Source organism: Physeter macrocephalus, chromosome 2 (genome assembly GCF_002837175.3).
Source record: "Physeter macrocephalus isolate SW-GA chromosome 2, ASM283717v5, whole genome shotgun sequence".
In the NCBI taxonomy this organism is placed as follows: domain Eukaryota; kingdom Metazoa; phylum Chordata; class Mammalia; order Artiodactyla; family Physeteridae; genus Physeter; species Physeter macrocephalus.
Genome location: NC_041215.1, coordinates 78678075 through 78695426, shown reverse-complemented (window position 1 = coordinate 78695426; position 17352 = coordinate 78678075). Strand labels below are relative to the sequence as shown.

At 42.9% G+C, this 17352-nt stretch overlaps 1 protein-coding gene across 2 annotated transcripts; it reads right to left on the bottom strand.

Annotated features, from left to right (window-relative positions):
• Positions 1-184: 184 nt before the first annotated feature.
• CDCA7 (cell division cycle associated 7) lies at positions 185-12599 on the bottom strand. Of its 2 annotated transcripts, XM_007106555.2 has the most exons (10): positions 12513-12599; positions 9680-9805; positions 9025-9261; positions 6211-6447; positions 5826-5903; positions 4584-4817; positions 4045-4182; positions 3225-3374; positions 2672-2808; positions 185-1720 (listed from the first exon to the last, which is right to left on the bottom strand). In XM_007106555.2, exons 1-10 carry the CDS (start codon positions 12531-12533, stop codon positions 1690-1692), a joined length of 1389 nt encoding a protein of 462 aa, XP_007106617.1. In that variant the 5' UTR covers positions 12534-12599; the 3' UTR covers positions 185-1689. The 2 variants fall into 2 exon arrangements, with proteins under 2 accessions (XP_007106617.1, XP_007106618.1); XM_007106556.2 differs by lacking the exon at positions 9025-9261.
• Between the last annotated feature and the right edge of the window lie 4753 nt (positions 12600-17352).

The window sequence follows — 17352 nt, the reverse complement described above, 5'->3', positions numbered from 1 at the left end:
GGTGTGGGGGGCTGGGGGTGGGGGGGCGGGGGCGGGGGGGGGGGGGGGGGGGGGGGGGGGGGGGCGCCTCTCGAAAAGGCAGAAATGGTCTTTTGTTTAAACAGGAGGAAAAAATTAGGACTCAGTGCAGTAAGATTGAGCATCAAAGATTTTTTAAAAAGCAGACAAGCTAGAACAAAATGTTTTATTATTAAAATAAAAAATTTTGTATAAAAGCATAACAGATCAAATGCCCTATTTACATTTATTGATTCAAGGTCCAATTATGCACCAAACACTGCACAGGCACAGCTACGGGCCGCAGATGCAAAGCAAAATGAACACACACACACTTAGATTCTACCTCTATCGAACGATTTGATTCATGCTGAAACAGGGGGAGGGAGAGACGACACATGGACTCTGCCCAGAAACTAAACTGGCAGAGATGTCAAGTTAGCAAACTGTTGAAAGTCACCCTTCTCCAAAAAGGCACTTCTCAGTGTTATAAAAGTGCTTCAAACCTGAATGTGAACCCTGTGCCTGGCTTATAATTTCTTCAAGAAAGTAAAAACCGCAAAGAATTGTAGCTGAGTATAAGTATCAATTTACCATGCAACATAAGCAAGAATTTATTTGAAATACCTTACGTTATGAACTGAAATCAACTTGGCAAACTACAGTTACCCTGAAGTTTTATTCCATGAATTCAAATTGGCCTACTCCTGAAGGCTCCCCGTCCCAATTCCCCAGGATGGCTTTTCTACAATGATTTCAAGCATAGCACTGCCCAAGAACCTTTGGGTCATGACCGTGTGGGCCAGATGCACTTGGTGGAAGAAATCAGCAGCAACTAAGCCTCAACTGTGACAACTTGAATAATAAGCACAATACATGGAATATTCTCCTGAGAGGCCTCCACAGTCATATACTCCACTTGCCAACAACCACCTAATTTTTCCACATGGTTTTAAGACTTTTGTGCCTTGATTCTGTTAAAAATGTCAGTGAACACTAAATCGGACCCAGTGTTTTCACATAAGCAAGTTAGAGGGCTAGTCTCTGGAAATCGAGAGATGTAGTTAGTTAACACTACTACTGCGTTTCTAAGTGCTTGGTTTTATGGGTGGATTCCAGGGCTATTTCAACACCAATTAAATCAAACATGCTTTCATAAAATTGTCATTTAAAAAGGATTCTGGGGCTTCCCTGGTGGCGCAGTGGTTGAGAGTCTGCCTGCCGATGCAGGGGACGCGGGTTCGTGCCCCGGTCCGGGAAGATGCCACATGCCGCGGAGCGGCTGGGCCCGTGAGCCATGGCCGCTGAGCCTGTGCGTCCGGAGGCTGTGCTCTGCAACGGGAGAGGCCACAGCAGTGAGAGGCCCGCGTACCAACAAAAAAAAGAAAAAAAAACAAGGATTCTGAAACTAAATAATGGAAGAGAACCACTGGAGATAAGAGGGGGATGGCATGGGATGAGGGGTGAGGGGAAATGCAAGGGAGAAACTGCAGGAGGGCAGAGTACAGCTGGCACTACACCCCCGTGACGCCCAGACACGCGTGCATGTCTAATGCGGTTAACCTGATTTGCCTATAAGACAGACTGATCATCAGAATACTTAAACTCGGGTTTCAATCACATGACAAAATTGAAAACTTCAAAACAAGGAAGATTTGTGAAGTGGAAGGCAGGTAGTGGATCTTCCAATTATTATGCTTGCATTTCAAACTCCTGTTTTAGACTGAAAGAGAAGAGGGAACATGTCAGGATATGGTGTTTGGCCTAAGAATTCTCTTCTGAAAACTAATTCCAAGAGACACACGCACCCCAATGTTGATAGCAGCACTATTTACAATAGCCAAGACATAGAAGCAACTTAAGTGTCCACTGACAGAGGCATGGATAAAGAAGATGTGGTACATATATACAATGGAATATTACTCAGCCATTAAAAAGAATGAAATAATGCCATTTGCACCAACAGGGATGGACCTGGAGATTATCATACTAAGTGAAATAAGATAGAGAAAGACAAATACCATATGATATCACTTATATGCAGAACCTAAAATATGATACAAATGAAAACTTATTTACAAAACAAAAACAGACGGACAGACATAGAAAACAAACTTATGGTTACCAAAGGGGAAGGGAGTTGAGGGGATGATAAATCAGAAGTCTGGGATTAACAGATACAAACTACTATATATAAAATAGATAACCAACAAGGTCCTACTGTATAGCACAGGGAACTAAACTCAGTATCTTGTAATAAACCACAATGGAAAAGAATATGAAAAATATATATACATATATGCATAACTGAATCACTTTGCTGTATACCTGAAACACAACATTGTAAATCAACTATACTTCAACTTTTAAAAAGTTAAAAAAATAATAATCTTCTGAGAGCCTAATTCACTCTTTTAAACGTTTCTATCGAGTTATAACACATCTTAAGTGTACAGCTTGAATTTTACATACGCACGCCCATGAGGGTCACCGCCACCCAGGTGAAGATATAAAATGTTTCCAACGCTCCCCGACTCCCCATGTGCCCCTTTCTAGTTAATACCTGCATCCTCCTCCCTCCATAAGACCACTATTCTGACTTCTACCATCTTTTTATTAAGATACAAAAATGAATGTCAGATTTGGGTGTGGAAGAGGGAAAAACCAGCCCTACCTTTTCAAGTAAGCATGCACGTTCCCGAAGCCGTGGTACTTGGCTAAGTACACGAGCACCCCAGTTGCACACCGTCCATCTCTCTGCCGACAGAAGCTGCAGTTGCAGATCCCGCGACACGGTGGGCAGTGCCAGCTCTGAATAAGCATGAAAAGGCACCATTAAGTTAAACCTCATGCCGCCGCTTACTTATCTACTCCTGTTTAACCTTTAAGGTGGGCATGATCAATTGCATTCAGATCTTTTTCTTTTTAATTATTAAAAAAACTCGGAACATGGTTAACATCCGTCAGTCATGCATCACGTTCCCTTAGGAAATCCCACGGAAAAAGTTCCACAGCCACTAGCAGGGCTAAGTGGAGAACAGACTTCCCCGAATGGCCGGGTCAGGAGCACTCCAGAAGGGCTCACAGCTATCCAGCACCAAGACTCTGAATTCATCTGCCTTCCCCGAAATGAATGTCCCACGGCACTACGGGCTCGATCTCTTTCTGGCCCTATCAGCCCACGGCAGACTCTCAAGCCCACAGGACCACCCCTTCAAGGCACCTACTGGGTCTAGCAGAGCATCCCTGACTTCTTCACCGTAACGGTTTCGAAGGCAGGGCCCGCAGAACTGGCCTCGAATGCCCCAGCACTCTGGGTTTCTGCAGTTTGTCTTGGTATCCATAGTTTTCTGGCGGCACTGATGACAAGTCGATCCCTGCAAATAATAAGCAAATAAGAACCAAAAACAAAAACACTGCTTTTTGTAGACAAAATACTCAAAGAATGTCCTCCTTTGGGAATTCCCTGGCGGTCCAGTGGTTAGGACTCCACACTTTCACTGCAGAGGGCAAGCCGCACAGCCAAAAGGATGAATTTGACTACAAAAAAAAAACTTAAAGAAAAAAAAAAAGAATGTCTTTCTTTGTGAGTAGAGTCTCATATTTTCTCTTTGAATCCTAGTTCACATCTATATACACATGTATACAAAAGGACATGAAAAGTATCTCAAGCATGGTGATTTCATTCAACTGGCAGATGCAATACCTTATGTTATCAAAACTACATCAAGAAAAGATCTGTTTATCTTTAGCACACCACCATATCCCCAGCACCTATCTATGTAGGCACACGTTAATAGATACTTAGGTTGAATGAATCAATTTCTAAATTAAGAGAAAAGATTTAATGCTACTGAAGACTTACTAAGCAACTACTACTACTGCAAACTTACTAAGAAAGCTAAATCCCAGGGATGCTACAAAACTCTTTTCTTACATGAAAAAAACATACAGGCACACATCCCATAGGCTAAGACTGTTAGAACATTAGCAAAATGTCTCTCTCACAGACATGTACATTTCCAGACATCATTTAGAGGCTCTGACCAATGAACGGTTATAGATCTTCTCTCGAGAGTTGTTGCAGATGTTGTCCAATTCTTCCTCCGTGATTTCGTCCACTGGGCGAATTACATGGGGAAGGGTCATGGATCCGGGGCGACGACTTCGGGGCATGTCATCTTCCTGCATAATGAGAAACATGGAACAGAGAGGCCTTCCTGGCTCTCGCCAGCTCTGAATCTCAAGATACTCGCTTCGTCATTTCTTCAGAGAATTCAACCTGGAAGTCATTCTTAGAGCTTACGGAGTAGGGGAGAATCCTAAGTTTACTAAGGATCATGGGACAACATCATGGAAATGACTCCTACAATTAAGAAAAGCCCAAGATAATTTTGATTCTCTTGCCTGCTACCAAGAACCATCAAAATAAGCTGATGTGACCTTAACCATTCTGGAGTATTTGAGACGAACATTTAATACGGATCATTGGTGTTGAGGGTGTGTGTGCTCCCGTGCTGTGTCCATGATCCTGGGCCCACAGAACATGACAAACAGAAGAGAAAGCATAAAAGCGGAGAACTCACATTCACATAGCCGGCCATGGGCTTCCTCTTTCTCACCAACATGTACTTATCCTCCTCCTCCTCTTCCTCCTCCTCCTCTTCCTCCTCCTCCTCCTCCTCCTCCTCCTCCGTGGGCAGGGCACTGTGCGACCCAAGGACCCGAGACCTTGACCTGGTGAGAGGACGAGCTCTCCGCTCAGGGTTTCTCCTGCAGGCGACACCTGGGAAGGTGCGCCTTCGGGGTGTCTTTGGACGCTGAACAAAACACAGAGGATTGGACCCGTTTATTCCAGAATGAGAAGTGGCACCTTCTCCTGCCCCAGGTTCTCCTTTAAGTAGAAGGAGTACTCCACTTTCTAATTTCCTTCATCCTCTCTGTAATGCATGGAAAATGAGCCCAGAAATGATACAGCCGTTGTAAGTTGGCTTTTGTTAACACCCAACCTGGTTTCTCTCAAACAGAGGGATGATCTATTTATTCTTTACTCAATAAAGATGTAAGAAAGAATCTCGCTCTCCAAAAATAAACCTTTTCTACAACATCTCTTGAGCCCTGAAACATAGTCACTGTCCCCATACGGCCCAAGAGAGAAATGTATGTATGGTTTTCCTTGTTCTATTCCTGCTCACGGAGAGGCGGCAAAGGAAATCTTTCCTTTTGTACCACCACCAGACACACCAGATTCCCGAGTTGCACCAGCTTAGTTTCCTCAGAATATAATCACATATATTAGGCCATGACTTGGTTAACAAATTGTTTTTTCTTTCTTTTTTTTCATTCTCAGATTTTAAAAACATCAATTACCATGTAGGAGGAATCTGCCAATGTTGGGGATACAGAAAAAACCATTTTCGATCTTTATTTCCTACCCCTGAGGGTCTTAGGTTTACTTGGGTGGGAGGAAGAGAAACAACCAATCAAAAGAGGTTTGAGGAACTTCCCTGGCGGTCCAGTGGTGGAGACTCCATGCTTCCACTGCAGGGGGCGCGGGTTCGATCTCTGGTCCGGGAACTAGGATCCCACGTGCCACATGGGTGGCCAAGGAAAACGGAGGGGGGTGGGGTTTGAGCCCCACAGGAGCTCGGCATCAGGGGGCAAGGGCACCCCTGGCCCAGGTTGCAAGGAAGAGGTCCCAGAGATCTGTCAGAAGCTTTCCTCTATCACCTCTAAGTCTGTCTACAAGACCACATGAAATAACGAAATTGGACTTTAAAATCAGACCTGCCCAAAACAGTACCATACAAACAAGGATTTGTACTTACTGAACTGGAGCATGGCAGGGAACGCCTTCCAGGGAAGGAGCCAGGGAAGCTTTCTAATTCTGACATTAGTTTTGCAAGCTAAAAAGGGAGGAAATTAAACAGAAGTTATTGGTTTAGAGTAACTACTGAAAACAAGTAAATTCTGGAAATCACAGTAGCACGTTTCAAAGAGTTTCTGATTTCCCCTATACATCTACCAAGACTTTAATAGATTAAAAAAAGAAGAGTTAGTTTAGGGAAAGAAACACATTTTAAAACATATGTTATGAAAATTTCAGAGCTACATGGAAAATAATTCTTATGACAAAGATATAAGCAACAAGTGGCTTAGAGAAAAGCTGGGAAGGAAGGGTGAGTTCTAATACATTCAAAGTCAGATACCTACCATTGCTTTGTTTTGCTTTATATTTAAAGCCCTTTTCTCCAAAAAATTCATGCCACTTTCATCTTCTGAATCAGAATTGCAATCGGTCACAGAATTCTCTGAGGGTTCAGGGGGCGCTGCTCTCTCGCTGGCTGCTCCCCTGGTGTTTCGAGTTGGAAACTTCATGGCCACCCGGAGAGGTCCGGAACTTCTGCACTGACTGCGGGTCCGACAGCCTGCGTGGTCTGCCTGCAGCCTCTAGTCAATCAGAATGAGTGAGGCATTAATGACTTGCTGATTGTTGCACAGTCTGCAAGAGTATGACTACAAAATATGCCTTTGGAACAAAAAAAGCTTGCAGTAAACATATTTGCACTGAACACTTTAATTGTCAAGTTTAATTGACAGCTCTGGGTAACAAAACCAGGAATTACAAATAAATACAACAACCTGAGTGTAGTTTAACTCAGGGAGCCTACCTGAGACACATTGTTATAAGCCACCTTCACAGTCCCTACGCCAGTGGTTCCGAGCCATTTTTTTAATATCCCAGCTCCCTTTTTCATTTCTTTAAAAATAGAATCTTTATGCATTTTTAAAAGAATTCCCCTAGGAGTAAATATGTGTGCTCTCATAAATATGATTTCAATGCTTATGGCAATACTAAACTTTATTAAAAGATGTCTCAATGCTCTATACTACTTTTTTAAAAAACTAGCAAAATATATATAACATAAAATTTATCACTCGAACCATTTAAGTGTACAGTTCAATGACATTAAATACATTCATTGTTCTGCAACCATCACCACCATCCATCTCCAGAACTTTTTCATCTTCACAAACTGATACTCCATACTCATTAAACAATTACTCCCCACTCACCTCCCCCTCAACCCCCGGCAACCACCATTCTACTTTCTGTCTCTATGAGATCTGACTACCTCCCTCCCTCTCTTATCCACTTTTTGTAAGCCTAAAATTTTTAAAGTCTCAGATTCCAAAAGTAATGTTTCCATCATTTAAAATGTATGAAAATTAGCCACTGGGGAAATGCAAATCAGAATCACAAGACATCACTTCCCACCCACTAGTAGAGCCAAATCAATAAGTACAGCAAGGATGTGGAGAAACTGGAACACACACACACACACACACACACACTCACTCTGGTAGGACTGTAAAATGGCGCTGCCACTTTGGAAAACAGTCTGGCGGTTCCTCAAAAGGTTAACCATACAGACTATATGACTCAGCAATTCTACTCCTACTGAAGAGTATATGTCCATACAAAAACCTGTATGCACATGTTCACAGCAGCATCAGTCCTAACAGCCAAAAGGTGCCAACAACCCAAACATCCATCAATTGATGAATGGATAAATAAAATGTGGTATATTCACACAATGGAATATTATTCAGCAATAAAAAGATATGAAGTACTGGCACATGGAAGAACCTTGAAAACATTATGCTAAGTGAAAGAAGCCAGTCACAAAAGACCACATATTGTAGGGTTCCACTTCTAGGAAATGCCCAGAATAGGCAAATCTATGAGAGAAAATAGATTAACATTTGCCAGGAACTGAGGATATTGGGAAAGGATGCAAAGTGACTGCTGATGGGTACAGGGTTTGTTTTGGGGGTGATGAAAATATTCTGAAATTGACTGTGGTGATGGCTGAAAACAAACAAAAAAAGAGAGGAAAAAAATACCACCCATAAAGTCCCAGAAATGGAAGACCCATTTTTTTAACATTCCAAAATCCCCACCGCTTTTTGTACTCTTCATATATTTTTAGTGTGCATGGGTTGAAAGATACAAAATGACAAAACTTTTACCAGTTCTTAAGGCTTTTAATCAATTGGCATTTTATCAATCGCAACAAATAGCATCTACAAAGAACTGAAACATTGCCCAGAAATGATTCAGGCTATAGACAATGTTGAGTGACATCCAGATTCGCAGATCAGCCCCTGCCAATAACTCCAATACATACTGATGTAGACCAACATCACCTCTTAGAGGAAATATTACATTATCATGAAGTTAGACAGTGATAAACACTCGCTGGTCAGGCGTTCTCACTTATGTCAGTGCCGCTCAAGTGTGGTCCCAGGCAGTGGACCCGTGTCAGACCACAATGAGCTAAAGAGCATGCATCTGACTGCAAATCAACAGTTTGTCGAGAAAGTCTTGCTAGCAGAAAAACGTGTGCAGAAGTAACCAGCATGCTCGGGGAGAGTGGGACCGAGGCGCATTAGCGGCAGCAGTGTCCCAAGCAGAACAGAGGCTAAAGGTAAGACAGCATGCACAGGAAAAGCCAACAAAGGAGCAAAAATGGAAGCAGGCAGGGCCCTAATTGTCATTACCTGCACTTAAGCTCCTGCATGGGAGTTATCACAGGCTTTCCAGATGCAGGCACAGATCCACTACAGGAACCGACATTTACTGAAGGCCTACTCTATGTCAGGCCCTGGGCTGGGCACTTGAACTTAAATGTGAATGTAGCTCATCTTGAGGACACGTGTGCTTCCTCTGATTAGGCTGGATTTCTGTAGCAACAGAAATCTGCAGGCGGGCCAATTCTATCTTACCAGTTTCCAAGATTTTCAGAGACTACAAAAATGGTCAAGCTTTACAAGTAGAACTACATTAGTAAAAAACTGCTTTAAGACATGAAGAAAATACTCTTAAAACTTTTTAAAAGATCAACAAAATCTTCTGGCATGACTAAAACGAAAATCATAAGAGAAAAAAAAACTTTTAAAGCAAGTATGTCATGCCTCTAAATGTACCTTATTTCTTGATATTGGTGAAATTCTCAAACTCACCATTCCATCTTGTATCTCACTCTCTGAGAAACCGCAAAACGATTCATCATCAGAGTCGGCATGAAAAATACTGGCCAGTTCGTTAGTGACATCTGGCCTTGGTTTCTGTAAAAATCCACAATGGTCTAACACATCTTGCACCTCACTTTCTGAAAAGCCGCAGAAAGATTCATTATCAGAGTCCTCATAAAAAACATTTGCCAGTTCTTCACTGATATCTGACCTGAATTTAGGTTTCTGTAAAATAAATAAATAAATGTGGTTGTGCATTTTTTTTTTCCTTTTTCAAGAACCAATTTTCCATAAACCGTGCAGAGAGCAAATCACATTTACAAGTGCACTACAAGAGAATAGCTTTTGTTACAAAGAAAAATGGTTCAGGTTTACAAATGATTTCTGAGTTGTTATGGCAAATCATCAGGCATGTTAGGTTAGGCGACATTTCAAAAGGATAGAATAAGTAGCTAATCTACCTCCAACAATTACTACCTAGAACCACAGCAAAAAGTGAAATGAAATTACAGTGCATACTGTATTTTCATAACGGCTGTATAGAAATGTAGGCAAAAAGCAAGCAGTTTTAATCATGCACAAAGCATCTGAGGCGTTTTGAGCACGACAGACTCCATTCTGTTTATTCTCAGGCAGCACTTACTGTGTTTGCAAAATTATCAGAAGCAAAGCTGTCACAACTGTCATCAGAGGATGACGAGGTTTCCATGGAAATCAACTTCACATATCTGAATTTCTTGAAGTTCTTCTTTGCTCTGCGATCCTTTTGCTGCAAGCAGAAATGGCAACACTATTAAATGGGTTGCTTACCGCAGAATCTAACCAAAGATATCATTTTTGAGTTGAGTAGGTTCAAACAGCACAGAGGAGCTATGTCCATTTCTTATACCCTACACAGAAAAAGGAGGGTTTGCAATTGCTACAAAAATTTTTTCAAAACCAGGTAATATCCTAAAAAGAGATCCCTTTGAAGGAACATTATAATGACAACTATCAATTTATTCAAATATCTGTAGAGCTATCCCTTTACCCACCTTAAGAGCCCCCAACTCTTAACATTATTATACTGAGCTCCCAAGGCATTAAAAGCTAAACTCCTAAAATCTGCCCTTAAAAAAAAAAAAAAATTAAACTGTACTTCAAAAGTACAAAATGGTGGAGTGATTTCTCTCCCTCAGCCAAAATCAAGCTAATGAGATCTTTCTATGTAAGCTTTGGGCTCTGTACTGTGATGCTAATTTCCCAAACTGTAAAAACTGGGCAGCACCTCTACTTCGAGATGGCAGGCTTTCAAACAGGCCTGTGCCAATCAGGAGGGGTAGAGTGATTTCAGCACAAGTCCTTACAAATCAAATATATCGACCCAATGAACAAATGTACAGGAGCCAAGTTAAAAGTCAAACAGTCCTCCGAACCCAGGTAGAATGCCTGATTCCACTTCAGGGCTCTGTTACGCTGGCCAGACATTCAGCTCTTTCTGCAGTCCCCTGGCTGCAAAGTCTTAAGTTTTTAGAAGTCCCTTCATAAGACACAAATGCCCTGTGGATATGAAAATGCAGCCTTCACTCATGAACACTGAATAGCCTGGCACTGCTCATCAGAATATGCAACTGGCATCTACCTCATGTAAAAAGATAGCAGTTTCTACCATTTCTTAATATTTAATGAGATTTCTTAAATGTTGTATTAGTAGTTCCTATATTTTTCTCTTCTGAAGTATAGCCATGGAGTAACAGAAGTGACTCCTTACACTGAAAACTTTTGAAAAGGCAAGCTCTGCTAGGGGTCCAACAAAAATAATGCCAAGACGTGAGGTGTCGGGTGAACAGAACATTCTGACCTTCCTTCTACACTTAACATTGTGCATTTCTCTTGCAAATAAAATTATTTTCATGATGATGGGACCCAACCACCCAGTGCTCCTCAACAGACTACATTCAATCATCTTAGAAGTTTTAGTCTTTTGTCCTTTTAGACAGGCAGGAAAATGTGATAATAGGTAGAGGTACTACCTATTAAAGGAGACCTCAGAAACTCTCCATTTTCCAGATGAGCAAATTAAAGGCTCTAGGGAGGTGAAACAGATTGTCCAAGATCACAGGGTTGGAAGGAGTCTGCAGTCTTCTAAAACAGCAATGCTCCTTGCACTACTGTAGGAATTATCACCATTCACTCATCAGTATACCTGCCAGCAGTCAGACGCCCAAGACAGCCTCAAGGGAGGCATTCTATTGGAAGCTCGCAGGGAAATACCCGCTGAGCTTTAACTAGTCACCACATGCCAAGAATTAGTTATCAGGCAAATGTATATCTGGAGGAAAAGACCTAGAAAGAAGCAAGGCAAATGATCATGGTTGAGATGGACTTTCTTGGCAGATAGGTAATAACTAACACCACTTAATAGGTGTTTTTTTTTGTGCCAGGCACTAAGTATGCTTTCACATTAATTCCTTGCAACAAAGGTGGAAACTGAGGCTCAGAGCGATGAAAGGAACTATTCAAGTCCCACGATGGCCCAAATTTGAACCCATGCACGTCAGAGTCCAAGTCCAGCTACACTTGTCTTTCTTCAGGCCAAAAGCCAATGCCCAGGTCCATTCAGGAGAGCTGTCTCTGAAACCACGCCCCCAACACGCCCTCTCCCACCCACCCCCAGGGAATCCCAGCCTCCCCACGTGGGTCCCTTACCCAAGATATTTATTTTAAGCGTGTCACCCTCTTCCTTTTCACCCAACCCCCACCCTCTAACCTCTTCTGGGGCAGACCCTCCGCTCCGGTTTCCGTTAGAGCAGAAAGTAACGTTCCATCAGGGCTACGTGCTGCTGCTGAGTATGGTTGGGGGGTGGGGAAGGGAGTGGGAAATGAGCAAACGGTCGGCGAACCGTTCAGACCAAGTCCTTCCGCTGCTCTAAATCACCGCCTGGGACTGGAAATGCCCCCTCAAGTGTGCACAACCCAAGTTCTAAAGAGACCGATTTGCAAGACCTTTAAACTCCAAACCCTGTGGTTAGAAGCGCCTGCCGGCATGGTTGATGCAAAAGCGGGCGGGAAGCGCGCCCAAGGACCCCCAGTGCGCGCGGGGCTCCGCGCGGGAAAGGGCCTGGAGGCTGCAGGGTGGCGCTCCCCTCCGCGCCCCGCGGGCAGGGCTGCGGACAGCGGACACAATGGGCCGCCCCGGCCAGCCCCCAGCGCACGTGCACCTCGGGCGCACGTGGCCTCGAACTCCCCCGGGCTGCCAACCATCCTGCAAACCTCAAATCTCCGGACCGCCGGCGCGCCGGGTGCACACGCCCGTCGGAGACAGCCCCTAGTCCCCGAACTACCCCCAAGTGCACAAAATCAGGGGCTTGCCTCAACGGGCGCCGCCCAGGACGGCCACCAGTTGATAAGGGCACTCCGCCGCGGAGTTGGAGGGGGGTCCGCCCATGCCCAACACCCACCGCGCCCATCCCGCGCCTTCGCCCGTCCAGCCTCACCCGCACGCGGCGAGCGTCCATGCTGGCGGCTGGCGCTCGGAGCGCTGAGAGCTGAGCAACCGCGCGCGCCGCCGTCCCACCACGCAGGAGCCGGAGCTCGAGCCGCGCGGGCAGGCGGGCGGGGCGCTCAGAGCCCCGGCCGGAGGGGCGGGGCGCGGCAGGGTTTCCCGCGTTGGGGCGCAGGTCCTGCCAGCTGTGGTAACGGCCCACCCGCGCGAGAGACCCACTCGGCCCCGGGAAAAAAGCGATCCCCCCAGATACCCTGAAGTCCTGTGATAGCCGTGCAGTCCCCTAAAATCCTCCTTGGAACTGTGGTGCCTTGGGAACTCCAGGACCACTCTCTTTACGTAGCTGCACGGTCCCGAGCGAATGGCGCGAAAATGGGTCGTATTGCCCCGGGGTTAGCAGACTTATTTGCATGAATTCCGGGGCTGGGAGAGGAAAAGTGGAGATGGGAGTAGTGGAGAGCTGCGCCGACCTCCGCATTTAGCACTTTCCCTGCGGTGTGCGGTTTACGTTATATAAAATAAAAATCAAAGAATCAAGCACGAACCCCACCGTTTATCAACCCAGGCACTGTCCCTAGATGTAGCACCTCTTATCTGGTAACCGCACGATTATCTGAAGCAATAAAATGAGTTAAATCCTGATCTTTCTTTCCAGAAAGCACGGGAAGTTGTTTTATATAAGACTTGTGGTTTTGAAATGAGAAAGGGCTACTGTTAGTTAAGACTTATCTATGGGATAATAAAGTCTAGAAATTATAGAAGAATGGAAGCTAAAGACTGTATTAATGTGGTTTGGAGTTAACGTTCTTCCGTCAAAATTTAGAATTACCTAAGTCAGAATGAGGGTGAGATTTTTCATCGCCCTTTGAAACGAACCTGACATTACGACGAAATACAGTGTGACGCTTAAAAAAATTTTTTTTGCAGAGAACAGGGAAAAAAGTTGCTTTTAGAAGAAAAAGCAAAATAAATTGTGTTGCTTTAAAAGACCTTAAATATAATCTTACGTTTAAAACAAGTGCTTTAAATGAAGCATTCGCTTTCTGCTTCAAAACTTCTCTTGGGAATATTCCTTTGCAGGGAGAGAGCATGCGTGAACCCACTGCGTTCCTCTCTGGGTATATTGAATACAAAAACTTGTGAATAAGCGATGCACGAGAACGTGGGTTGGAAGAATCGTTAAGGACTTGATCGGAGTCTTCGAGCCTTTCTGCTACACGCCTGATCCATGGTCACTCTCCCACAGAGCGAGGAACAAAGAACTCACGGTCTGGAAGGTAGGCGCCAGGAGAGGTTGTTGGTCTGTCTGGCGAAATTCCTGGCAGTAGCGAGCCCTCAATAAATATTTGTTGAGTAAATAAACGACTGTATGAATGGTGAATGAACTAAAGTTGTCGTTAGTGCTGTGTCCTTGGGAATACAATCTTGTGCCACTAAAATTAAACATATGAGAATTTGGAATTGTTAAACTACATAAAGTAGGGGAAGATTAAGTCACTTTGCCTATTTATTCTACTAAGAAAAGTATTAGTATTAGTCTTCCTGGGGCACCAGAATATAGTTTACATATTTTTTAAGGTTAAGATCACTGGTCTATTAGTCTTTTTAGTAATCAGGAAAATGCAAATTAAAACAGAGATACAGTTTCACTCAGACTGGCAAAAAATTTAAAGCCTGTTAAGACCAGGTGTTGGTAAGGATATGAGGAAACCCCTGAAATGATGTTATTAGTGTAAATGTTTCACTTGGGAGGGCAATTCAGGAATATTTAGCAAAACCACTTCCAGATATATACCCTAAAACAAAGTTTTCCATGCTGCAAGTTAGAACCCATTGGCAAATTGTGAAATCAATTTAGTGGGTTGCAACTAGCATATTTTCTTCTTTCTTTTTGAAATAGAATTTAAAAAATAAGAGTACTGTGAGTATTGTTTCCTGAAGCGCTTGTGCCTGTGTGTATGCTGTATAAAATGCATACTTCTTACTGTGCTTCACCATGAACAAAGTTTCCAAGATACTGTCCTGGAGAAGGTACATTATGAGTCTTGTACTGATGCTCTCTCCTTTATTCGTTCAGCTGAGGCTTGCCAACACCCATGACACCAGGCACTATTCTGAGAACTGGGACATAAAGCCCAGGAAGTTTACCTTCTAGTGGAGGAATGGAAGTAAACAGTAAGATAATTTCAGGTGTGATAACTTCCAAGAAGGAAAAAGCAGGATAGAGGGATAGGAAATGAAAGAGGTACCAATTCAGAAAACAAACAGGAAAGGAGGTGTTATCTGATCAGGAACCTGAATAAAAGTAAGGGAGGAAGCCATAGGAAGATGAAGGAAGTGCTGGTGTCAGGCAGAGTGAACAGAAGCCCAGTAAAGGACCATACTGGACTACAGAAAGCTAGGGAAAGAGAGGGTGAGGGGACAGATCACATGGGGCTTCCCTGGCCATAGGAAGAGGTTTGGATTTTATATCAGGTATGATAGGAACGATTCTGATGAAGAAAAGACCCAATCAGACTCCATGGGCTGTGTGAACTATAAACTAAAGGGGAGCAAGAGTGAGACACTTAGGAGCCCCTGGAAGAAAAAATGATGGCTTGGACTAGGGTGATCGTGGGATGGGGGGAAGTGGTCAGATTTTAAGATGTATTATTTTGAAGGTAGAGCTAACCAGACCAGAGGAGTGGATGGTTCATTCACAGTAGTATTTGTGTATCGTAGTAAAATATTGCCAACAACCTAAATGGCCCTCAGAAGGGAAATGGAGACATGAACAGTGGTGTATTCATACGGTAGAATTTGAAGTGTTCAAAGGAATGGCATAGCTTGCTTGCATCAATGTAGGTAAATCTTAAAGTTGAATGGAAAAGCAGATTGCAAACATTTCTGTAAAATATACCCCTTATGCAAATTTTAAACACAAAACATACATAAGTTGTGAAAGTATATAAAGACATGTGCAGTTGGAATAGGACAGAGGTTAACTCTGAGGAGGGAAAGATGGAGGAAGGAGGGGAGGGTCAGGTCTTCAATGTATGAAGCAAAGTCTTCAATGTATGAAGCAAATATGGCAAAACGTTAAATGTGAGTGGTAGATACATAAGTGTCTTTTATATTTTCACTTTCTGTGGGATTTTTTTTGTGGCTGAAACATTTTATGATAAAAAAGTTTTTAGTTTGGAAACATTTGTTATGTCAGTCAAGATATATATTGTAGTGTTAAATATGCAGTCCCTTTATAGGGTCCTATAAATTGGAATACGAGTTAGTCTTGTAATTTTAGCCATCTCATAAAGGTTTTCTGTCACTATGTTAATCATATATGGGTAAATATGTTCATTTTGAACGAAAGACACAAAATGAGTAAGAATGGAAATTCAGTGTGCAGAGATGAGGGCGCAGGCCAGAGCAAAAGTAATAGGTACATACCTGACATTTCATAAGCACACACCTGACAAACACAGACAGGATCTGGTATGAGGGCTGTAAATACAGCACATACTCAGTAACTACTTACTACTAGCCAGAATGATTGTAGGAGGAATGTTAAATATGTAAAACATTCTAAAATACCAGTCTCCTATTAAAGAGCTTTGAACTCCTCAGGCTATTATGAACTTTCAGGATGGTTGTGTGCTGTCCCATAGCTTTTATTCACTTTGCACAAAGAATTCCATTTCTTATTATTAAGTATGATACTTGACCCTGAGGTTCTGAGCACTAATAACAAAGTGAGCTGAAGTCAACCTTGACCTCTAGATGTTTGGTTTTAGGGCAAAGAATGCAACAATTAATAACATGTTCTCACTTTTAGATGGATTTCAAAACAAAGCTAATGTCCCAGTAGGTGTGCTGCTCTAGTTAGTCCCACACACCTTTCCTTCTTTCAGGCAATGTAACTTGAACCCAAGCTGCTCTATAAACAAGAGACCTTCAATAGCTGCCACACACCCAGGAACAAAGGGCTGGAGAGAGTTGTCATTGTATTTGTGGATACAGGCAGGTTGCAGTCTGTCAGGTGATAAATCTTTATTTTTTTAAATAACCCCCTAATTATCTATTTACACACACCCCCCACCCCTGCCTGCTTTCAGGATGCACAAAGGCAAGAAACCCCAAAGGTCTAAGTTACCCTTCTGCTGCCAGAAGCCACTCTGCAGGAGGGCCCAGCCCATGACCACCCTGGCTCAGTCAGATCCACAAATCCTACCCCTCCAAACCATATTGGTATGTTTGCTTTTAATCATATGTCAACACCATTTTACGTAGGTCAGTTTGCTGACATCTGACACCTGATGCGAGACTGGAATATGGAAACATGAATGCAAACCTGGCCATTTTTAGGGAGAGGAAATATTTGTTTTTTCATGGATAAGCATTGTCCATTGTGAAATACTTGATTGCTAGTAGTGTTAGAGCACCATTAAACACTGGATGAGATAAAGTCAAGTTTTAATTACTGAATCAGTCGGTTCCAACATTATGGACACTGAATTATAACTACAACCTAACTCTGCCTACATTTTTATGATCCAGACTCCCCTTTAACTTGCTCTCCTTCCATAAATTTTTTAAAAATTTGCACTTGGCAAGGTTTTTGTTTGTACTCAAGAGTTTTTGGTTTGTTTTTAATTTGATCATCCCCCCACATACACTGGAAACAACTGGAGTGTACCAAAAAGAAAAGGTGTGAAAATTTTCTGGTTTTTGCTACATAGACAACTTATTGTAAACTGTCCTAGTTGTGAATTTTACAGATCATTGATTTCTTCTTCTGATCTGTTCCTCTTAAACAACTCTGTGGAAAGAGAATTGCTGTAGAGAGAGGAAGT